The sequence below is a fragment of the Loxodonta africana genome, chromosome 11 (genome assembly GCF_030014295.1).
Source record: "Loxodonta africana isolate mLoxAfr1 chromosome 11, mLoxAfr1.hap2, whole genome shotgun sequence".
NCBI lineage: Eukaryota > Metazoa > Chordata > Mammalia > Proboscidea > Elephantidae > Loxodonta > Loxodonta africana.
Genome location: NC_087352.1, coordinates 38294212 through 38320162, shown reverse-complemented (window position 1 = coordinate 38320162; position 25951 = coordinate 38294212). Strand labels below are relative to the sequence as shown.

The following is a 25951-nucleotide window of genomic DNA, read 5'->3' as shown; positions in this document are numbered from 1 at the left end:
CTGCCCCATAGGTTTTTACAAAAGTGGAATATAATGGAATATGTAAGGTGCTGGGCACATAGGCACATTCAATCAATATTATCTAATGTGAAAACAGAGCCTTGTTTGAGTAGTGTTAAGAGCTCAGGTCGCTAACCAAAAGGTCAGTAGTTCGAATCCACCAGCCAGTTTTTGAAAACCCTGGGGCAGTTCTACTCTGTCCTATAGGGTCGCTATGAGTTGGAATCGACTCAATGGCACACAACAACGATGTTTAAAAAAATATGAAAGACAGATTGAAATTTGGTTATTAAGTTTTAGTGGGCTTTATTTCACATATAATTTTTTTATTATAAAGCCTCCCTTTTTACTTAACATTTTTCAGCAGCATTTTATTATATCATTAAAAAATTGTTGAATGTCAAAGTGAATGTTTTCATATTAAAATCTCTAGAGATTTCGATGTAAGTTTGGTAGTCATAATGAAGATATTATGGCAATTCTCCTTTGTTAATATTATAATTTCTGGCAAAAGTACATACATTTGATCTTAGTTTCCCAAAAATTACACAGCAAAGAAAAATGAAAAATCGTTTCATACAGCATTGGGAAAATTGTCTTCCATGCATAATATGCAAAGCCACCTGCAGTGATGGGGATGATTTGTCAAAAGCAAGAGAACTACATAAAAATGCACCATGCAGGAAAACAAGATGACTCACAACGTTACAGGATCTGCTCACTCTGGATAAACTACTGAAGGAAATTCCAAAGGAAGGATTTGGGGAGTAACCAAGATTTATGAAAGAAAAGGCAATGAACCATACTGTAGAAGAAATATAATGCAGAAAAGATTGAAGGAAGACATAGGACATTTTAGTTTAAATTATATAAAATTTCCCTTCTTTCTCTACTTCACATGAATTTGGAGTATATATAAAACAAAAATCATCCAGCCAAATTGAAAACAGGTAATTCAATCCGGAAATTTCAGGGAAAGGATTGTTTTTCCATAAACAAAATTTTACAGGTTGGTTACCTAGCATGGTGGCTCCCCAAACTTTCCAGGAGAAAACCACCTGGGAAAGACTCTATTTATGTGTTGTGTTTGCTTTGTAAATGAAGCTGGAGGTTTGGATGAGGCTGATTGCACAGTTGTTTTTACTGAGGTGATGCAAGGACCTGCAGTCTCTAAGGTATTACCCCAGAATAAACGTATGATTTCTATGCAGGTCATTTGCTCAGATAAATGAGATGAATTTTGCATGGATGAGGTTTAGAAAATTTCCCTTTAATTATGTGGAAAAAATAGTTTAATTCTTTAATTTACTTGTTATGTGATGTTAGAGCTTACATAACCTATAGTAAAAGCATATACATAATTAAGTTATTTCTTCTAATTCTGATTTTAATGAAAAACCGTGGGTGCTTTATAAAGAGATAATAGATAATACTGTGATAAATTGGTAGGCATTGTATGAGTCCTCCAATTTTTTCAATATCTAAGTCTATATGTGGAAAAATTATACACAAAGTCACAAAATTGTTATCTGTTTATGCATGCTCACCTGAACACTTTGAGGCAAGGATTTTTTGCATAGGTTCCTGTCTTCAACCCGTGACCAGAATTAAGCCATAACGCTCCCACCAAACTACTTCTTAAGCTTCCTCAGGGAACCTTAATTTATGTATATATGTATTAAGATGTATGCTTGTTCTACAGCTTTAGGTATTGACCCAGACTGGCAATTAGCATTGGTGTCAGGGGCAAGTCATAAATTTTCTCTCGCTCTGACTTTGGTGAAGCACATCCACCAAAGAGAATACCCACCAGCCTGGATAAAAATAAAGAATGGGGGATTTTAGCAACAGGAGAAGGGTCAAAATGAATTTCTGCTCAGAAAGTCAGGTGAAGTCCTTGTTCTGTGGAAGCAAGGGCAGCCCTGCAGAGCAAATTTTATTTAATATCCTTTCCCTGCCAAAATGGAGGCTGATGATGGAGAGGTTTGAAACCCACTCATTTAACGATTATGATGATGAAGTGCCATCAGTAAGTCAGGACTTGTATAGCACATAAAGGAGACACAGTTCCAGCCCTTGTCGTTTATAATCTAGCAGTGGCATATGTACTGTTGAGACACAAAACTCATCACCAAAGAAAAGTATTTTCATCTCCGAGGGCAAAAGTTCATGAGCACTTATATGGGTGGTTTTATTTCACCTGTTATGTCCTTTCTTGGAGAGTGGAGATGGGAGGGCAAGGGCATGAAGGCACTCCTGAAGGTCACTGAGAGATTTTCATGAGAGAAGAAAGGAGGACTGATGACCCAAGAGATAAGAGTATCAATGAAATAATCCATGCAAAATAAAACAGATGCAGTCCTTCTTTAAACAAACATTTCCACATGCAAAACAGGCAGTGCCATCATTTTGATTGAACGTGGTCCTATAGTTCAATATTCTTCATTCAATATTACATAAAAACTATAGCACCATAGAGAGCGCTTACACACACATGGGAAAACAAGAAAAAAGCAAACAGGTCATAGTATTTCCAAATAGATCCTCTCCCAAATAAATCCTGATCTAACATAAAGCATATACATGTGGCGCAGTCGTTAAGCATTCAGCTGCTAACCAAAAGGTCAACAGTTCAAATCCACCAGCTGCTCCTTGGAAACCCTGTGGCGCAGTTCTGCTCTATCCTATAGGGTTGCTATGAGTAGAAATCAACTCGGCAGCAATGGGTAAAGCATATACACACATATACGCATATATGAATATGTACATACACATATACGCACACACTCACGCATACCCACATATATGCATAACCCAGTAAACCAACCCAGTGCCATCAAGTCGATTCCAACTCATAGCGACCCTATTGGACAGAGTAGAACTGCCCCATAGAGTTTCCAAGGAGCACCTAGCGGATTTGAACCGCTGACCCTTTGGTTAGCAGCCATAGCACTTAACCACTACGCCACCAGGGTTTCCATATATATGTATATATACATATATATATAATATTTAAAGATTGTCAGCTAACAAGCAATCAAGCAATACACACTCTCTTTTGACTAATGGTTTGCAGGCTTAACTGAAGCCTCTTAGGGTATACATATATGAAGAAACCATTAAGAAAAGTAGTTTGAATTGTCTGCCTTTTCAAAAGAGCTTTTTTCATTTTATTACTAATGGAATGGATGTTAAAATAATCCCCCTTAATTGAAATGAATAATTATTTTGTTTTTGAAATGAACCCTATTTATGCCTATGTAATTACTACATAAAGAAATAGGTTGTTTGCTTTAATGTGTCTTTTTCATCAAGATATCATATGTGTTTTTCACAGTTTTACAATGGAATTTTTATTGAAAACATTTAAATATCTTTCATGCCTGGGCTGTTTTTACTCTTCTAGCGGAGTCTCAGCCAAAGAGAAGGACTTGTTCGGTTACTATCAGTGTAATAAGTGATGTCAATAAGATAATCACACAATTTAGAAAATTAGTTTTATTTATATTTTCTTGGATGGTTTTGCTGCCTATAAATTCCTATGGGGAGGCAGCTGAATAAAATATAAAAATTTTCAGGAACATGCTAATTCTATTTTTGGATTTATGCTGCATGTTAAAATTTTGTCCCATTCCAACTTTTAATAATGTAAAAAGGTCAAATACTCAATGCATTTAGTGTCTACGCTAAATGCCACATTAATCTCAGTATAATTAATGAGTTTACCCTGTATTTATTAAGCAGGAAAATAGGATTATTTCCCTCAGAGCTCATGAACCTAGCAGATTAATAGGTAAAAAACAAATTTTGCAGCTACTGCCCTGAGTAGAAGAGCTATATGGCCCAAATAAATGCATCTTGGTCTAATTTTTTGAGATTCAGAAGTATAGTACAAATCCTATTTATCAGTCACTGCAGACCCATTACCACCAGTCTGAAGGATCAATATTTTACAAGGCTGGCTAGGTAGTTAGAGACTCACACCGCTGGATAGGGTTATTATATAACATCATTACATTAAATGGCAAACCCACTCAGGAACTGGATTGCATGCAAGTTGACTTTTATGTTTACAAATTTCTAAAATATTAACACTAGCCAATCAAGCCCATCGTGTATTCAAATGGAATCAATGTTGGAGCCACATGGAGCTTTCTGTCAGCCTGGTGGCTAAACATCTTAGGTATTTGTTGTTAAAGGTGCCAAGTTACATGGTTTTGTTGGCTCAGCCACAACTACCTGTTAACATTCCCAATCACAAAATGTTAAAACTTACAGGAATTTAGAGATTTTATAAGCCAGTAGTTCTCAAAGTGTGCTCCCCACACTGGCAGCCTTAGTACCACCAGGGAACTTATTACAAATGCAGATTCTCAGGCCCCATCTCTGACCTAGTTAACCCGAAATTCTGGGCAGGTGGAGGGGAGCCCAGGAGTCAGTGTTTTGCAAAACCTTTTTGTTATTCGGCTCCATGGTTGGGTTCCAAGCAACTCCACTTCATCTCGTCCAGCTCTGTGAGATACAAGAAGGCAGCAACATCAGAGTGACCCTCAGCTCTCCTGACTCCCTAAGAATACACTGCTGCCATTTAAATTACCTTGACTATGTTATTCATCAAGATAAAGTAAATCTCCCTAAAAATCATGATCTCAACATTTTTAGGAATTAGGAAATGCCAGGCCAAAAAAATCACAGTAACGTATTTTGTCAAGAGACAAAATGGTTCATCACAAAGAAGCATCTGAAGTTCAAGGGAAAAAATCAGTACATTGAAGGATATGTTGGCCTTGAACAAGGTGGGGTGGGAGGAGAGAAAAAAATAAAAGAGGGGAGGGTATTGTTCCTTTTTACAGTTTTTCCTAAAATAATCTGGTCAAATCTGACACCCTTAAGAGTGACAAAGGTAAGTGAGCAAGCTCCACCCTGTCCTCTTTAATACAACCAGAGCAAATATATGTTCTGTAATAAGTCACTGGAGTGCCCCTGGGAAGGGCAAGGCCAAGGTAAAAGAAAGCAAAAGACACGAGGAAGAAAGGATGGAGCCCTGGTGTTGCAAACAGTTAAGCACTTGGCTGCTAACCTAAAGATGGGCAGTTGAAACCTACCCAGAAGCTCCACAGGAGAAAGCCCTGGCAAGCTGTTCCTATAAAGATTACAGACAAGACAACCCTGTGGAGCAGTTCTGCCCTGTCACATGGGGTCACTATGAGTCCAAATCGGCTTGATGGGACCCAAACAGAAAGAAAGGAAAGAGGGAGAAGGGAGGCCACAAGTCAACATGTTTAGATATGATTCCCATCAGGTAAAACAACATGTAGATAGATACCCTAGGGTTAAGGTTGAACGAAGGTGGGGCAAGGAGAGATTCCCTTTACCTTCATTACTGTTTGTGTTGTATTGTTCCACTTGCTGAACCAAGCATGCATTCCTTTTGTGATTTGAAACTCAAAAAAATTTAAAACTAGAAAACAATACTGTATGATAGAGAACCTGAAAAAAAAAAAACATTGCCATCAAGTCAATTCCAACTCATGGCAACCATAAAGGACAAAGTAGAACTGCGTCATAAGGTTTCTAAAGAGCACCTGGAGGATTCAAACTGCTGACCTTTTGGTTAGCAGCCTTTTGGTTAGCAGCCTTTTGGTTAGCAGCCTTTTGGTTAGCAACCGTAGCTCTTAACCACACCACCACCAGGGTTTCCGTTTGATAGAGATACCTGCTAAAATCAGTGCTGAAATAATTAACTCGGGCTAAGACAAGGTTTGACACATCTGCAGTGTGAATCTGATTAGTGCAGCAACTGTTTATTTATATTAAGGCCATGCTGTGACCTAAGGATAGAGCTGCAGGAATACGCTGTTCAAATCAAAATTAAGTGACAGGTCATGGGAATCATTATGATAACCATGTTTTTCTTCACTCTGTATATATGTATTTTAGGTTGAACCTTTGAAATTTCTGATATTTTACTGCTTGTGACTGACAAAACTTCAATCTGTCTATCCATCTATCTATATAGGCATATACATTTATATGTAATTTACATATAACGTTAACCAAATATATCATTTGAAGTTTCCCAATATTTGGTTAAAATTGTTTTGATCTCTCATTTTCTGTCTCTCATTGATCAAATATATTAGCATGAAAAATAGTCTTTAACAGTTGTAAGCTTATCCAAATTATACTTTTCTATCCTACATTTCATGTTCTCTAGGCTTTATGAAAAATAATGGTTTCTATGGATATGTGTATGTTATCCAAAAATAAAAGACTAATCCTTAAGGAGAAAAGGAATACAGCCAAATATATTGACATTAATGACAAACTGAAGAGATCAAACATCTGAATTTATCCTCTATCCAGAGATATTTTTTAAAACATAAAACAGGCCCATGAATCTATTAGGAGACTGTACCTATTCCCATTGCTCCTAATTTGTAATTGTTGAAAAATCAGACTCCAGACATAAAAGGACTGTGACACTGCCAGCTCCCCTTTCCAAGTTTCCCAATCCACTGGACATCAAAATGAGAGCAGCTGCTCTGTTATTTCTCTCTGCCAATGGTATTTACCCTTTTATATCTCTTGTGTAATTTGTTCCTCTTCCAAATAACAGAAACTGTGCATAATGAAAGTTGTGACCACACAGATCATTATAAGTAGACCACATTCCCGATGAGCAAATTAGGGAATTAACTACACAGCCTAGAGCAGATTTGCAATGAAGGGATCATGTTTGGTGACCAGAAAGTCAGAGTCTGGTTACTTTGGGGTATCTTCCTCCATGAAAATATACATAAACAACTGGTATTTATGGAACACATACAGAGCAAGTGCCATGCAAAGGGCTTCACATGCATTATCCTTTTTAAAATACTTTTTATTTAGCCTAGCCCATGAAGCAGTATTATTATCACCTATTTTAAAAATAAGGAGTCCTGGTGGCGCAATGACTAAGTGCTTGGCTGATAACCATAAGATTGGTGGTTTGAACCCACCAGCAACTCCATGGGAGAAAAACCTAGCTATCTGCTCCCATAATGATTACAGCCTTGGAAACCCCATGTGGCAGTTCTGCTCTGCCCTATAGGGTCTCTATGAGTCATAATCAACTTGATGGTAATGGGTTTGGTTTGGATGGATACGGTTTTAAAAATGAAGAGACCCAGGGTCTATAAGTGACTTCCCCCTAAAGGCAGACAGGATTGAAATCCAGATCAGTCTACATTCAAACCCTGTACTGTGTTAGAACTTGTTTTGGAGGTCCATTTTGGAGCTGCTGGTATTAGAGCTGTTTCCAACCACTGGCATCAGGGCAAATGAGCCAGAGGCAGTAAAGAGAAAGCCAAGACCAAATCAAAGTCTACCAGTAAGATTTTTTTTTTTTTTTAATTCCATCAGGAATACCTACAGCACGGTCAATTAGCTAGAACCTGAAGAAAACGCCAAAGGGAGCATGTTCAGCATTAATGCTTTACTTGCAGAGAGCAGTTTCACACCTTACTTTTTGCCCATGTAAATAGTAAATAGAATCAAAGGACATGCAAATCAGACTTTTAAGTGGGTTATCTTTTCACCATTCTTTGATAACAGGTTTTAGTTTTTTGAAGTGTAGAGCCCAGTTCTTCTATTTCCTTCTTATTCTTCCATGAGACACCTTATACATTTTCAGTGGCTATTCAATAAATGTTTAGTTTTGAACTAACTATTCATCGGTGATCAGTACTATTGATAATTTCAGATGTGTTTCCCCTCTAAGTGAAAAGTTTTCATTTTTCTTCTTAACTGAGAAAAAGGACAATAATAAAAATGGTCCGTAAGGGTCTTTGGTCCGAAAATCAGTGGCTTCAAAATTTACCAAAATTCAGCCCAGGATCTCAGTAGTCACAAGCTAGATGCCACATGAGCGCCTGGAGCCAGTCCACCACCACCTTCAATATCACAGAAAAACTCAGTAGATGCCCTTGATTCAATAATAAGTTTTAAATTCAGACTAAAGCAAAGGCGTGTTGAAGTGGAGGAAGCATGCAAAAGTCAGAATTCTCAGACTCGGAGCTTCCTTAAAGAACTGAGCAACTCAGAAAGGGTTTTTGGGATTCAAAATCAAACACCACCCACACCCTTCCACCACAAGGGTCTCAGGATGCATTGAAACCACTCAACTCTTGAGACTTCACCGAGAGCAGCAGTGCCCCTGGCCTGTACCCAGGGTTATATTTTACAGCTTCTAGGAGTCCCTGGGTAGCACAAAAGTTAAGTGCTCAACTACTAGCTGAAAGGTTGGCAGTTGGAATTCACCCAGAGGCACCTAAGGAGATAGGTCTGGCGATCTGCTTCTGAAAGATCACAGCATCGAAAACCACGAAACAGTTCTGCTCTGCACACATGAGATTGTCATGGGTCACAATTGACTCAACAGCAACTATCAACAAGTTAGCAAGTTCCAGTACAGTGCTAGTATGGCCTGGGGCAGCTCAGTGGGGAAGGATGGTGGGAGGATGAGTTCTGAGGTGAGACTGATAGCAGTGGGTACTGCTGGGTACCTATCACCTAGGGTTCAACCATGGGAGCAGGGCCAGTTGGATTTATATATTGAGAGATTTGTTGCAATGAATTAGCTCATATAATTGTGAGGGCAGCTAGGCAAGTCTGATATCAAAGGGCAGACTAGAACTCTGCAGCACAGGCTGAAGCTGCATCTACAGGCAGAATCTCTTCCTCACCACAGAAGCCTGAGTACTGCTGTTAAGGCCTTTCAACTGATCAAATCAGGCCCACCCAGATGATCTAGGATAATCCCCCTAATTACGGAGTTTAATCACAATTACAAAATATCCACAGAGCAACACCTAGATTAGTGCTTGATTTGATAACTGGGAACTGTAGCCTAGCCCAGCTGGCACACCAAAAGGCGTCACAGCATGTAAAGCGCTCCATCACACTGCAACCGGCAGCCAGGCACCACCCCGGAAACTGGAGTCACTTCATGGCCAGAACATTAAAGGGTCCCATAGGGTCGCTGTGAGTCAGAATCAACAGCAATGGGTATGGGGTTATCTCCTAAGGAAGCAATGAAAGGAACGCAGTCATAGCCCTGGAATCTGGCATAACCACTACTAGTCCCTAACCTCCAGCATGTCACCAGTAAAATTAGAGCTATAATTCCCATTGAGCCTGCCCTCACAAAGCTATTGGAAACAATGCATGTAAAAGTGCATTCAAAACACAAGGTGCACATACCTATTGCAGTTTTTGTTTTTATCGTTGTTACTGTGGCTACCATAGGATGTGCACCTCTTATTCTAGAATCCGTGAATATTCTTAAAAGTATGCAAGGGTATTAGGCAGTATGGAATCTCCAAGAGTAAACTCTTGGATCTCTGCTACTTTTCTTGAGTTTCACCTGTTTCTTAATTTTAACTCAATCTAATCCATATCATTATCTTAGTCTCAGAATGACAGCCTCCTATTTCAGCATATATTTTTCTCTTCAGGAAATGCATACAACCAAGAAAATAGACTACATAGAAAAATATCTTGTTTGTGCAGATTTTCAAAGCATCTAAAACATTATGGCTCTTCAGCAAGCAAACAGCTCCTCACAGCTCTGTGAGCCTTGCTGTGAGCGTGTTATATGAATTGTCCCTTCTCCAAGGCTCACTGGCAACTGGCCCAAGATCCATTTTCATCCCAGCACATAGGATTTCATCCCAGAGGACTGAATGAAATTCCTGCCAACGATCTTAACCACCAGCTAATACTCCACACTAATACCTCGAAGCACAGGTACCTGAATGAGCAAAAATTATTTTGCTTTGTAGTTTGTTATGTAGATTTTTAAATATGCAAACTAATTTTCAGTAGAAACCACAGAGCAGAACTCCATGCATAATTATGCAGGTTATTAATTTTTCCCAATGATGCACACTTCAGTACACTTCAAGCAAGAATCACACAGCCTCTGTGCATAGACCAGCTCCACAGCACGCTTGGATTAGCACAAAGGATGAAGAAGAAGAGGGATGTTTAACCTTAAATTTACCGTTTTTACATCATATATCTTCCCATCCTGGGATTTAAAGTTGTGTCAAATTGTAAATTTAAACATATGGATGCAATAATGGAAACATTACAATTTATTGTTATTAAACAAAAAAGTCAAATCATGAAAAGTTTTCTAAATACCAGCCAAGAACATAATCACTCATTATTATATTATCACATATTTTGTCAATGGAATCATGTGTCAACCATCCTGTGAAAATTAGAAGCTGCTTATCTTTTTTAACGTAGTTGTTAAAATGGCCTGGAATCATGAGGTGAGTCAGTAATTGAAGATTATCAACTGTTGTGTGCTATGGAGTCAATTCCGACTCACAGTGACCCTACAGGATAAAAGTAAAACCGCTCCACAGAGTTTCTTAGGCTGTAATCTTTACAGGAACAGATAGCCAGGGCATTTCTCCCACAGAGCTGCTGGTGGTTTTGAACTGCCGACCTTTTGGTCAGCAGCCGAGGGCTTAACCTTTGTGACTTGTGACACAATGGCAGAGCATGTTTGACACTCAACTTTCTACTCATAATCCCTGCACCGCACTCCCTGTATGAGCCACATCTCTCTGCTTATCCATTTTACATGTGCCAGCAGCCAGCAACCAAACTGGCTGCTGTCGAGTCGATTCTGACTCATAGTGACTCTCTATACAGGATACTCTGAAGTACACTATGTCTGCATCTTTTCAGTTTAGTTCATGTCTATTAAAGGGAACGAAATGAAACTATCTTAACAAAAGAACTCTGATAAGAGATATATTCATTCGTGCTTCATCATCTGAATGTTAACCATCATAGTTTGTAAGCAATTTATTCTGTCATCTTTTTATTTTCTATCTTTAAAAGCACCCTATTGTGGAGAAGCAATAGTCTCTTAGCACAATTTCAAGGAGCAGCAAATCTTTGAGAACAATTTTCCATAGTCAGAATTAAAAATGCTTCACACTTTTTAACCAAGGCTGTATGTGGATAAAAGCTTCATTCCAAAACCACAGGAATCATTCATTTTCTCTGCTTTGTGTTTGTCCTAAAATAAATGTTTTCTTCTTCCCTGTGAAAATTAAACGAGCTCTCTGGAATTTTTTTTTTTTTCATCTTTATGTTCACAGCATGCTATTGTTTAAAAAAAAAAAAACCTCTGGGAATAGATTCTCCCCATCAAAACAATAGTAGCAACAAAAATCTATATGCTGTATAAGAAATAATTTAAATGACTCTTCTCAGGTGACTGAAATGACTTTCCTGGAAATAAATTTTGATTAATAGTCTATTTTAGTTCTATGAACTTGAGTGATAAGAAAGCCACTTACCTACTTTTTAATCTCTGGTGAAAACACCACCAATCACCCACCCATTCTTTCTCCTACATCCATGGAGTTGTTCAGTTCTCTTTGAAACTACCCAGCTGGTCACTGTTATGTAAATATCTTCATTAAGACATGAAATGTATTTCAGATAAGGGATTTCAATGTAACTCAGCAGAGTCTTACTAGATAATGGGTAAATGTAAAATCCAACAAAAATTCGAAGGTACTGCACTTAGCATGTGAATCACTAAATGTGACTTATTTATTAATATTGACAAGAACTTTGAAGAACCTGAGATTTTACTCTACATGCAAGTGAACAGACTGGCCTGCCATAATCTAATGGATGCCAGCAGAAAACACAAGACTCCTGACTCAGAGACAAAGGACAGTTAGTACTCACCGCAGTAGCAATAGCCAGAGTGTCAGCATTGGTATTGGTTTCCTAAGGCCCTGTTCCCATAGGGTGATATGCAGAAGCCAGGTGACACCTGCACATAGAGTGGGTTGTGTTACAAGAGAAGAACCCCAGGTTCAGGGAACCCCAGTAGTTTACAGCAGGCAGTAATTCAACCTGGCTTTCATCCTGGAGGAAAACATTATTTTATTGGATGGTTAACAAACTTCCTTGTTCCATAGGGAGACAGTACCCCATCTTCCAACGTTGTTCACTCTACAAATAACCTTAAGTCAGTGCCTCTGCTTGCAAGACATACAGAAGTGCAAAACACTCATGGGGAATTTCCTCCCAAGAAATTTTCACAACATAGGTTTTTTTTTTCCCCCGATATCTCACATCTGTTCACATTTAAAAAATCTTTTTACACGAACAGATACATGCACACCCATGTTCACTGCAGCACTATTTGCAATAGCAAAAAGATGGCAGCAACCAAGGTGCCCATCAACAGATGAATGGATAAATTACGGTATATTCACACGATGGAATGCTACGCATCAGTAAAGAACAATGATAAACCCGTGAAACATTCCATACCATGGAGGAATCTGGAAGGCATTATGCTGAGTGATATTAGTCAATTGCAAAGGGACAAATACTATATGAGACCACTATTATAAGAACTCAAAAGATAGTTTAAACAGAGAAGAAAATATTCTTTGATGGTTACGAAGGGGGGAGGGAGGGAGAGAGGGAAAGGGGTTTTCACTAATTAGATAGTAGATAAGAACTACTTTAGGTGAAGGGAAAGACAACACACAATACAGGAGAGGTCAGCACAACTGGACTAAACCAAAAGCAGTTTACTGAATAAACCAAACGCATAGCAGGGTTGGGGGTTTGGGGACCGTGGTTTCAGGGGACATCTAAGTCAATTGGCATAATAAAATCTATTAAGAAAACATTCTGCATCCCACTTTGAAGAGTGGTGCATGGACTTTTAAACGCCAGCAAGTGGCCATCTAAGATGCATCAGTAGGTCTCAACCCACCTGGAGCAAAGGAGAATGAAGAATACCAAAGACACAAGGTAATTACAAGCCCAAGAGACAGAAAGGGCCACATAAATCAGAGACTACATCAGTCTGAAACCAGAAGAACTAGATGGTGCCTGGCTACAACCAATGACTGCCCTGACAGAGAACACAACAGAGAATGCCTGATGGAGCAGGAGAGCAGTGGGATGCAAACCAAAAATTCTTGTAAAAATACCAGATTTAATGGTCTGACTAACACTAGAAGGACTCTGGAGGTCATGGTTCCCAGACCTTCTGTTAACCGAAGACTGGAACCATTCCCAAAGCCAACTCTTCAGAAAGGGATTGTACTGGACTATAAGATAGAAAATGATACTGGTAAGGAGTGAGCTTCTTGGCTCAAGTAGATATATGAGATTACGTGGGCAGCTTCTGTCCGGAGGGGAAATGAGAAGGCAGAGGGGGACAGAAGCTGGCTGAATGGACACAGGAATACAGGGTGGAGAGAGGAGTGTGTTGTCTCATTAGGGGGAGAGCAACTAGGAATATATAGCAAGGTGTATATAAATTTTTGTATGAGAGACTGACAATTTGTAAACCTTCACTTAAAGCACAATGAATTTTTTTAAAAAAACCTTTTAAATTGGTACATTTTTCAGGTACAGTATATTAAAATAAAGCTAAAAAATAAGCATTTCCTTATTCTCATATTTCTACCAATAGCTTCATTTGACAATCACATTTAGCTTTTTATTTTTCTTTAAAATTTTTATTTTAAAAGGATTGTCATTTCCCTATGAGCAGGGACCAAGCCACATAATTATATTAACTGGATTCAACAAACATTTATTAAGGATCAGTGATATACAAGGCAATACATGAGACAGTTGTACTTTCCTCTAGATTCCACCTTCCATGCACACAGAAGTGAGCCACTGCATACATTTTTCCTTTTCTGTTTTGTTTTTAAGTACACTTTATTTTTTAGAACACTTTTAGGCTTACAGAGAAATTGTGCAGAAGAAATTTCCCATATACAACCTTTGCCCTGTCTGCATACTGTCTCTTCTGTTATTAACATCTTGCATTCCTGTGGTACATTTGCTACAGTTGATGACTCAATAGCGATACAATTAACTAAAATCTATAGTTTACATTAGGGGTCACACCTTGTGTTGTTCAATCTATGGATTTCTTTATACACTTTCCATAGTTTTGTTCATTGGTAATTTTTGAGTGCTGCTAGATGTACAGCACTCTACAAGGCTCCAAAAACATATAGGCAAACAAGCTACTGTCTTCAAGTTGAGTATAGCCTCATAGAAGTAAAGGTAAAGAGACAACATAGAGGTGAGCAGATGGTGCTGAGAGAGAGACAGTGGAGTGGCTCCTAATCCATGCTGGGTGGGATGATGGGGAGGACTATGTAAGGCTTCCTAGATGAATTCTTGAAGGCAAGTAGGAATTAGCCTGGTAAGAGTTTAAGTGGTAAATGCCTGTGGGGTGGGCATTCCAAATAGAGGAAGAAGCCCATGCCAGAGTCCAGAGAGCCTGCTCATTCTGGGAACTGTGTGGAGTTTAAAATGGAAGCATTAGCACACAGGGTATGAGATAGAAACTGGACAGAGAGAGGCTGGAAAAGTAAGCATGTCTCAGATCGTAAGAGAGTCATATATATAGAGAGAGGAACGGGGAAATAAAGGAGTTTAATGGTAACAAGCTGATTAGAAGGGAGTCCTGAGGGATTTGTCGTAAAGTTATATTAGCAAAAAAAAAAAAAACTTAGATTTTTCTTTTTTTACTATTGTTGTCGTTAGTTGCCATCAAGTCGATTCTGACCCATACCACAGAGAAGTGGAACTGATGGATTTTGTGTTAACTAAATTTTTTTTTTTGTAAAGAACCCTAATGTCATCCCCTTGGCACCACTGTTGAAAACCTTATATATTATGCTAGGGAATTTTAATTTATCCTAAAAAACTGGAGGAAGAACTTGCTAGAAGGTCATAATCACTTTGATTATGCCAGCAAGTGGGCACAGCTGGCAGGCAGACCAGTGGGTGATTGTAGCTGTAAGTCTGATGAGAAATTTAAGTTAGAAGTTGTGAGCATGAAGGAGATGGATGAATCTAAGAGGCTCTAGAAGACGGAACCTACAGGACTTGATGACGGTATGAAGAGAGACAAAGAACAGCAAGGAGACCAGAATGGCTCCCGGTTCTTTGACATGGACTATTAGGTTCATGGGTGCCATTCACTTAAATAATACGTAGAGGAGGAAAGGAAAATTAGGTAGGGGGGAATGATGGGTTCAGTTTTGAAATATGCTTCTGTGTCCAGAGCCTTTATTGGGGCCTCATTACATAAGCATGATTATTTGAATCAGCCTACCTCCCCTGAGGTCATCTGCTATCACAAGTTGGGCATTCTGACCTGGCTAGCCTCCACCTGAGTCACTTCATTAACATAAACTCTCAGGGTTTCTAAGGAGTGGCTGGTGGATTTGAACTGCCCACCTTTTGGTTAGCAGCCCCGCCCTTACCCTCTTAACCACTGTATCACCAGGGCTCCATATATATATATAAAACAAAGTCACCTCAGTTACTCAGGAAATTTCAAGAGATTAAGGAGCCCTGGTGGCACAGTGGTTAAATATTTGAATGCTAACTGAAAGGTTGGTGGTTCAAACCTACCAGCCACTCTGCAGGAGAAAATAATGGCAATCTGCTTCCGTAAAGATTTACAGCCTTGGAAACCCTATGGGACAGTTCTACTCTGTCCTGTAGGGTTGCTGTGAGTTGAAACAGACTCAACAGCAACAGATTTCTGGTACTGCAATGGGTGAGAGCTCATTTGCTAATTGAAAGTTCAGCAATTCAAACCCACCAGCTGCTCTGTGAGAGAAAAGAGCTGTTAATCTGTTCCCTTAAAGATTTATAGCTTAAGAAACCCTATGGAGCAGTTTTACTCTGTCCCATAGGGTCATCAGGAGTTAGAATCATCTTGACAGCAAACAACAACAGAGTTATCTCTTCTGGAACCAAGGACAAAGGACAAAGACCAAATCACTTTAAGTAAATTAATATAAAGCATGCAGGTCTTATTCCTAAACTCGCTGTAAACATTTCATTTTTCTATATTATACCTCACCTCAAGTCTTGTCACTTAAAGTCTGTAAATGTGGCGGTATCATCCATCCTCAAGGTCCCAGCTCTGTTCTACCAGGCATTTCTTTCTGCACTGGGAGAAATATATATAATCCAAAGTTCTGACTTGAATTTTCTAAGAATTCTGTTTCTAATTCCCTCCTACTTAGACAAAATGTTAGCACCAAACTCATGTAATAATAGTTTCCCACTTTATTTTGGGCACCTACTATCTGTCACAAGGAGCTCTGATGGCACGACAGGTTAAGCACTCAGCTGTTAACTAGGAGTCTGGCAGTTCCAACCGACCCAATGGCTTCTCAGGAGAAAGACCTGGCTGATCTGCTTCCATAAAGATTACAGCCCAGAAAACCCTGTGAGCAGTTCTACTCTATTACCTGGGGCTTCTCTTATGAGTCAGAATTGACAGCACACAACTGTATGTCATAGTAAAACAAACAAAAAAAATCCGTTGCTGTCGAGTCGATTCCAACTCATAGCGACCCTATAGAATACAGTAGAACTGCCCCATAGGGTTTCCAAGGAGCACCTGGTGGATTCGAACTGGTTAGGAGCCAGAGTACTTAACCACTATACCACCAGGGTTTCCATATGTCATAAAACCAGAGAACCAAACCCAGTGCCATCGAGTTGATTCCGACTCATAGCGACCCTATAGGACAGAGTAGAACTGCTCCATAGAGTTTCCAAGGAGCACCTGGAGGATTCAAACTATGGACCCTTTGGTTAGCAGCCGTAGCACTTAACCACTACACCACCAGGGTTTCCTCCATATGTCATAAAAAATAGGCACTTTAAATACACCATCTCGTCAAATGCTCACAAGTTAGGTCTTACCAGCTCATTTCCTCATTACAGATGAGGAAAACAAAGTGTAGAGTGGCTAAGAAACTTGCCTTGAGCTTGCATTTGAACCAAACCTATCTGACTCTGAGGCACCCCTGAAGGCTACTCTTGATGACTTACAGCTGAGCTTCATTTCATCTGAACTAGTACACAGCTGAAAACAAACACAACAAAGGCAAAACCAACCGTCTTTATCTTTGGTACCAAAAATTTGTTTCTTCAGTCTAAAAGTGCTATGAAAGAAGGAAGAGGAGGGAGGTAACCCTGTAGCCAAGGTGTTCTCCTTTCGCTCTTACCGGCCTCCTCCTGGTGCCTGCCTTCTACAGCTTCTGGCTCCCACAAGATATCTGTCCTTGGTCTTAGTTACTACAGTTTCTCCACCAAGAGGTTCTTTCATTATCATTTTATAGGGTTCATATTTGGAATGAGTTTGTCTATCAAAGAAGTAGCATTTACTCTAAAAATATACTTTGCATTCCATTTTCATAAGCCCAAAACGTATATGACTGAAAATCAGAAGGTAGTCCTCAGGTGATAGTGCTACCAACTGAGCTGTTCGCGAACCACATCAAGCCCACCCATCACCGCCCTCATGACCCATCGGCGAACCCAGGCTCCAGTATGAACTAATACCTAAGTGGGGGCTAATAATGGAATTCATATCACCCTTATCTGGGAAATCCATGTTTAAATTGAGGCTCCAGAGGGCAGAATGCTGTCAAGTTTCAGAGGAGTTAGACACAAGATTTGATTCTTTTAGACTTGATGTCTTAAAAAATGATAATGACCTTGTATTTTAACTTCAGCTTCTTTTGCACTTAGGAAAAACTCTCAATCCAAATACTTTCCTCAATTTTTCTCTATTGTTATTAACTCTTATTTTTTCCTTACCTCTCAAGGTCTCTGAAATTTTCATATATGGTATAAGTAAGAAGGTAAACTAATATGTTTTCCCAAAATCTGAGCCAAATTTCCCAGGACCATCCGTTTTTAAAACTGGAGCATTACAGAGACGTGGCGTTCTTGCAGGGAGGCAGGAAGACTTGTGCAAACAAACTCTGTCTTTGATCTAGTTGAGATTTAGAAAATTTTAATTTTGATATGTTTTGCTAATTTGTCAAGTCAATGTTACCAGTTAGGTAAACAAAAAAGATGTAATATTAAAACAGTGTTACTTTCTACTGCAGAGTTCCTGGCAATCTAATGCCATAAAATCAGCCAACGAAAACCGAATGGAACCCAGTTCCACTCTGTTGCACACAGGGTCACCTCTGAGTCAGAAATAACTAGACCCCCAACTGGTTTTTTAAGAGTTGAGCCAGGAACCCCAAGTTCCAGTGTCAAGGTCTGTGTCCTCATCTAAGAATGAGGGTAAGAACAGGGAGCCTGCAGAGGTGATCAGGTGGAACAAATCACCATAAGTGGAACATTTGACCCTTCCTGGTACGTGTTAGTGCTCCTTAGGTGTTAACTATCCTCCTGAGCCAGGCACTGTGCTTGGTGACATATGGTGATGACACCTGACCCACAGTCAGCAGGTGAGGGCAAGGACTATCCCTAGAGTCTGCCCTCTCAGCCCCTTCCCCATCCCACAGGTTTTCAGTGACATCAGTGCAGGTAACATGAAGTTGTAAATTGGCAATTATTCTAAACATACGTTTTTAACCTTTTTACATTCATTTACTTAATATGAAAAATAATTTATAAAAAAATAAATTCTCCCAGTAAACAATTCATTTAAAAATAAAGAACTAATAAGGGTTCTTGAAAGCAGCAACACAGACACCTGTTCATAGCAGCACTATCCACAATAGCCAAAAGGTGGAAACAACCTAAATGACCATCAACAGATGAATGGATAAACAAAGGGTGGAATATACATACAATGGAATACTACTCAGCCATGAAGAGAAATGAAGTCCTGATACGTGCTACAACATGGATGAACCTTGAAAAAAATTATGCTAAGTAAAATAATCACAAAAGGACAAATAAGGTATGATCCCATTCATATGAAATATCTGGTCAAGGATGGATTACCCAATAAGCAGGGTACACAAGGCTTATTTGTGTTTACTTACTAATTTGTAACGCACAGTTTCACCTGGGTTTCACCACGTCTTTTTCACCCAGGTGAAATTGTGCACTACAGATTAGTAAGTAAACACGAGTAATCCCATGTGTGCCTTGCTTACTGGTTAATCCTCCTCTGCCTGGAATAGACAAATGTATAAAGATGAAAGTTAATTAGTGGTTACCAGGGGCAGGAGGAAGAAGGATAAGGGGGAGTCATTGTTTAGAAAGCATTGAGTTTCTGTTTAGTGATGGAAATTTTGGCAACTCATATTGATGGTGGTTGCACAACACAATTAACATAATTGGTATCACTAAATTGTACACATGAAAAAGGTTATGTTGGCAAAAGTTGTGCTATATGTATTTCTACAACAGTATAAATAAATAAATGAAACTATGAAGGGGTTAAAATGATGGCTTTCATTGCTGCCTGCTAGGTCCTATGGTACAGCACCTAATAAGGATTGTTCATCCTGCCTAGAAAATAAATCCAGATTTTTTTTTTTGTAGCAGTTTCTGTCAAGAGAATCCATCCTTTGTGTATTTTCTTGAATCTCAGATCTCTTATTCTCTATTTAACTGGATGTTTACAATGCCTAAGAGAGACACATTGCAGTACCTACTCTCCAGGAAGCACTGTTGTTTGTTGTTAGATGCCACCAAGTCAGTCCCGACTCATAGAGACCCTGTGTACAACAGAATGAAACACTGACTGGTCCTACACCATCCTTATGATCATTGTTATGCTTGAGCCCAATGTTGTAGTCAGTGTGTCAGTCCATCTTGTTGAGAGTCTTCCTCTTTTTCCCTGACCCTCTACTTCACCAAGTATGATGTCCCTTTTCAGGGACTGATCCCTCCTGATAACATGTCCAAAGTACGTGAGACAAAGTCTCGCCATTCTTGCATTTAAGGACCGTTCTGACTGTACTGCTTCCAGTTCAGACCCATTCGTTCTTCTGGCAGCCATGGTATATTCAATATTCTTTGCCAACACCATAATTAATAGGCATCATATTCATTGTCTTCACATGCATATGAGGCAATTGAAAACACCGTGGCTTGGCTCAGGCGTACCTTACTCCTTTAAGTAACATTTGCTGTTCAACACTTTAAAGAAGTCTTTTGCAGCAGATTTTCCCAATGCAATGCATCTTTTGGTTTCTTAACTGCTGCTTCCATGGGTGTTGATTGTGAATCCAAGTAACATGAAATCCTTGACAACTTCAGTATTTTATCCCTTTATCATGATGTTGCTTATTGGTCCAGTTGTGAGGATTTTTGTTTTCTTCATGTTGAGGTGTAATCCATACTGAAGGCTGTGGTCTTTGATCTTCATCAGTAAGTGCTTCAAGCCCTCTTCACTTTCAGCAAGCAAGGTTGTGTCATCTGCATATCATAAGTTGTTAATAAGTCTTCCTCCAATCCTGACGCCTCACTTTTCTTCATGTAGTCCAGCTTCTCGGATTATTTGCTCAGCATACAGATTGAATAAGTATGGTGACAGGATACAGCCTTGAACACACCCTTCCTGATTTTAAACACTCAGTATCCCCTTGTTTTGTTTGAAGGACCGCCTCTTGTTCTGTGTATCAGTTTCTCATGAGCACAATTAAGCGTCCTGGAATTCCCATTCTTCGCAATGTTATCCATAATTCATTATGATCAACACAGTCGAATGCCAGTAAGTACTACCAACCAGAAAATTGTTCCTGTCTTCCAGGTCCTGAAATCACTGCATAGTTTATTAATTGTATAATGCAGAAGTTTAGAATACTGATTTTAATTATAACAAGAAATACTTAGAGGTCTTTCTCAATGAGGATGAACCTCCTCAACCTTCTACCACACCCCACACCTCTGACCCTGTTCAGCACCAATAATTCTCAACTCTTCTGTTGTACATTGATTACTATTGCAACATGACAAACATCCCCAAAATTTGTCAGCATAAAAAATCCATTCCAGCAGACCTAGATCTGACCCTTTACTCCACCACTTACCACTTTGCAGTTCGTTAAATGCCCAGAGGCTTCAATTTTCTTTTTCCACACGTAAAATGAGGATATGCAATCTCCCCTCATAGATAGAGTAGATATGGGGCTTTTTTTTTTTTTTTAAATACTTCTAAAGTACTTAGCACAAGGTCTGCAGGAAATAAATGCTCAATGAACAGTGGTTATTAAACAATGGCTTTCAAATCGCTTTCCTTATGGGTTGAAAACAATGATCCTTATTCCCCCTTGGCTAAAATATGTTGAACCTAAGCCTGGCTGCTTCAAACAACACCTCGCCATCTGGGCCACAAAGCTACTAGGGCCCTGGACCACCAGAGGAATTTCAGAAGCACCCTAGAAGAACACAAAGACCAAACCAAAACATCTGTTTTAAATTAAAATAAAAACAAATTGAATAAAATTCAAATGCAACCTGCAGAAGAGATTGACAGTGAGCTCCTGGCAGTTCTAAGCATAGTGGATATATGGTGGCTGATTACAAAGGTGGAGTATCTGGGTGGCGCAGATGGTTAAGTATTCAACTGCTAGCCAGAGGCACCTTGAAAGACAAGCCTGGTAATCAGTTTCCAAAAGGTCACAGCCTTGAAAACACTAGGGTCGCCATGAGTTGGGAGTCGATTCAACGGCAACCAACAACAATATTATGAAGATATTATAGACAGACCCTGGCCACTTCTCTTTCTAATCTGGTTTCAATTTTTACCCAGCTTGCAAGGTAAACATGCAAGTATTAAAAACCTCATCAAAACCGTTCTGGCTCCCTGTCGCCTGCAGTGAGAGCCTTCAGAGACCTGTGTTCTCCACCTCAAGTCCTTTCTTCCTTTCAGTCCCTCTCTGCCTGTGCAGAATCTGCAGCCTGCCATCTCCTGTGCTCTCTAGTGGCTGGAAACACTTTGTTAAAGGAAGATGGTATCTTCTTAGTGTCCGTCTAGGCCAGTTGTTAACGCGCTTACCTTTTCTCCTGAGGCAACTTTTTTTTTTTTTTTTTGCTTTTCTCTTTGTTTTATAATTCATTTTAAATTATAAAAATAAATTTATTTTTATAATTTAACAGGACCCTTTTCTCCCCCCTAGTTTATAACAAACTAATAAACCCAGTGAAAACCCAGTGCCCTCGAGTCCCTTCCAACTCATAGCAACCCTATAGGATGGAGTAGAACTGCCCCATAGAGTTTCCAAGGAGCGCCTGGCAGATTCGAACTGCCGACCCTTTGGTTAGCAGCCGTAGCACTTAACCACTACGCCACCAGGGTTTCCAACAAACTAATAAAACATAATAAAAAGCATAAATTCTAACCATCAGGAAGCTTTGCAGACCCATTACCTCTTACCAATTAACAGCCACAGTTTTAGGCTTTGGGGTCCTTCCGAATTCCTACGAAAACAGGTTCCTCCATATTTTATATCAAGAATAAAATCAGCGTTTGTAAGTATAGAAAAACAAAGGCTGGCAGACCCTGAAGGAGCAATGGTTCTCTGTTCCAGCAAAAGTTCCCGTCTTAACGCCTCAGGTGAGACAGTAGAGCCCTAACTAACCTCCTGCTACTCTCCATTTCTTCTTCTCTGTGTGATGTGAACCTCTGGGCTTGCATTCCAATTTGCTGGGGCTTTCCTACTGCATTTATGTTCCTTCTAATTTATTATTAACTTGAATTTTTTATAACACAGCAGGGAGATCTCTCTTCAAGGCTAGAGTGACTTCTTTATGATGGTGTGGTATTCTTGAATTTCCAGAATTCAGAGGCAGGCATATAACTTAGAAAAAAGCAAATGTTTAAAATGTTTCTGAAAATGTACCCAATGTATTTCCTTCTTCATCAGATAGAACAGTGATTCTCAGTCTGGTGCAGGGTGGTATGGAGTGTCATTGCAGAGTGTACTTGAAGCCACCAGATAAACATGATTTTTTTCCCCCCTGGATTATCAATTTTATCTGAATATTTGGGCAAGAAATACCATTTCCTATTAAACAAGAGTTTACAATAGAGTAGAAATCAAAATTCGATAAGACTTTAAAGATAGACTAATAGCCATTAACAGAATTTGTTGCTTTTACATTGCAGCACCACCCATGTTCCCAGGGTACATAGTCACCCTTATCTGCCTTTAAGGGTGTCCTGGGGGAAAGTTTAAGAGCATTTGAGTACCTGTATTCGGTGGAGTTCCTAGATTGTGCAATTCACTGCTAACCAAAAGGTTGGAAGTTCAAGTCCCACCAGAGGCACCTCAGAAGAAAGGCCTGGAAATCTCACACAAATCTACTTCTGCAAAATTAGCCATTGAAAACCCTGTGGAGCACAGTTCTACTCCGACGCACATGCAGCCGCCATGAGCTGTAGTCAGCACCTTGGCAACTGAGCTATAGTGGGTGAACAGGTGTGTTTCGTCAAGCTTTTTATTTAAGTCACAAAGTTGATTTTGTTTTGTTTTCATCAACAGTGCCTAAGGGCATAATTCAAAGGAATATAGGGGAAAATGCTTAATTATTTCTCTCTTTTGTTCTCATACTCATTGTTGCCAAAGTCAAACAACATTTAGTAAGCTTCATATGTACAGTTCTTATTGAGGTATGTTATTTTTGTGATAAGCAACACATAGCTTTATTTGTGAATTATCTGTAAAGAAATGGTTGAAGTAAGAAAAATCATAACTTCCAATTAGACTGGAAATTATTCTTAGAAGAGGCAAAGAGAGTGATTTTGACTTTGAAGGAAAACATCATTGAAAACATGTCATGGTGATGGATAGCATAAGGAGATGGTGGAGAAAGTGTGGGAAACGAACAAGATGTTTGACCTATCAAGAGTAGAAAGAAGGAAACTTACATTTACTGGGCACCTACCATGCCGGGTATCTCCTATGTGTTATTTTGTTTAATCCTCAAAACACCTCAGAGAAGTATGTTATCCCTGTCCAGGAGAATAAGGCTCAAAAGTGTTTAGTGAAGTCGGATTTTGAACTCAAGTCTGTCGGTATCAAAAGTCAGCAGCGTGGTTGTTGTTTGCGGGGCAGGAGCCATTTGCGATTGATCTGCCCTGTCCAGTTCTAACACAGCTCTTGCGAGTTCTATCGGCTCCCTCCTCTGATCTTGTACAGCACCGGCTGCACAGAACCTCCACTTGGTGTTTTATTATCTACCCTCGGCTCCTGATGATTCCCGAAGCAGCTTGTGAACTTTACCATCTAGAATTTGCAGATAAGGAAACAGAGATACTCAGAGATAAAGAAAATCCCTCAAAGTGGTCACAAGTTAGTAATTAGCAAGGGCAACATATACTGTGTAGCCTGGTCTTCTAGCCCTGGAATGTCTGGGTGATGCAAACGGTTAGTGCTAGGCTGCTAACCAAAAGATTGGAGGTTCAAGTCCACCCAGAGGTGCCTTGGAAGAAAGGCCTCGTGATCTACATATGAAAACTCAGCCATTGAAAATCCTATGAAGCACAGTTCAGCTTTGACACACATGGGGTTGCCAGGAGTCAGAACAGATTCAATGTCAACTGGTCAAACAGTTTTAGTTAGCCTTTTATTACTAAATTCATCTGAGTTCCCTCCCTTGGTCTCAAGCTTCAGAAACAGTATATTTACTGTGCCACCAAACACGCCTGGGAACAAAACTGACTTAAAGCTACAACATTGCAAAGGACAGCCCCACCTGAGGAACATGACAAGATGTTTGCTGTCTCTGTGTTCACAAATTGTCTTCTCTGGATTCCTCTCCATAGAGATCAGACAAAGCTATATTAAACTAAATTCATCTCTCAAATATAAACCCTGACAGGGCAGAACCTACAGTACCTATTTTTCCTTTCTCCTCACTAAGCTCATCCATTAGACAGCAACCATTCTCAGGCACGAAGAATAACTACTGCTTTAAAAGAAAAACAAGAGGATGAGGAAACCACTGCAAAGTTCCTCCGAAGTCTTGGGATGCATGCCTTTCTCTATATGTTGTTAACATTTTGACACGTTTTTCAGTAACCCATTCTGTTTTGGTTTGTGGTAGAATTTCTCGTCACAGAACTGTATCTGAACTACCAAAAACAGAGATAGAATTTTCTTTTTCTTTAAGTGTATTTTATATAAGATGCAAGATTTAGGCCATTTTAGTAACTGTACAATATTTTTTTTTCCCCAAATAACGCTCCCACACATATAAAAGGCAGAAATTGGCATAGCGTGCTTACAAAAATAACTTGGGGGGGGGGTTGCTCATTTGGCAAAAAACATATAATGCATGTGTTATTTGCATAAAAATGCAGTGAAAGTTTATGGTTTCAGCTAACATGAAGTGGGTTCGATTATAGGCATTCATCAACCCATTGGCATAGAAGCTGGGCCACTAACTCTATCGCTGTAAAAATTTCTTCTTGCTAATTGATGGTTACTGGTTAGAATAAAGCACAGTTTGCCTGTACCACAGAGGTTTGGAGAAAGTATATAATTTGCTTTTGTATGCTGAAAGTGAGCATGAAAGAAAAGGAAGCAGCTTGCAGCCTCTTTATCCAAAACTGCTTTTGGGGGAAAAAACTTCCCTGCTTTTTTCCAAAAGTTGAAGGAGAGTAGAAGTTTGAGATCCCTAGAAAATTTACCTAGCTCTCTGGCATTTTTTTGGCAAGACACATTGGGAGAAAGTATTGAGCCCGACTGCACCATTTTTAACTCATCAGGGATCAAGGTACCAAAAGTTACTCATTTTACCTACTTGCCCATCTCAAGCTCAGCCTGGCAGATGTGAGGGATTCTGCTTTGTCCATGGAATCATTGTTTTGTTGGTTGTATAACATATGTTTCTGCTGTTCTGAATCTGTTTCTTAGCCTAGCTCCCTTGTTTTTCTTGCCAGGTCACGGGTTTGGTTCCTCGAAGATGTCTCGTGCGCAGACATTTCCCAGCTACACGTCGGAGCAGGGTGACGAGACCCAGCAGCCGCTGTCGAGATCTAGCAGCTATGGGTTCAGCTACAGCTCCAGCCTCATCCAATGACATGCAGGGAGCCACTGCCAGCCAGAGAGACAGTCTGCCCCGGACCCGCCTGGAGGTCAAGAAA

The 25951-nt window shown here is 39.6% G+C and overlaps 1 protein-coding gene across 1 annotated transcript in view; it reads left to right on the top strand.

Moving 5' to 3' along the window:
• The window catches only part of DOK6 (docking protein 6), a 436186-nt gene extending 410235 nt beyond the window's left edge, over positions 1-25951 (top strand). Inside the window, exon 8 of the mRNA XM_023543736.2 lies at positions 25748-25951. Coding sequence (XP_023399504.2) covers positions 25748-25887 — 140 coding nt within the window. The 3' untranslated portion in view covers positions 25888-25951. The remainder of the gene's footprint in view (positions 1-25747) is intronic.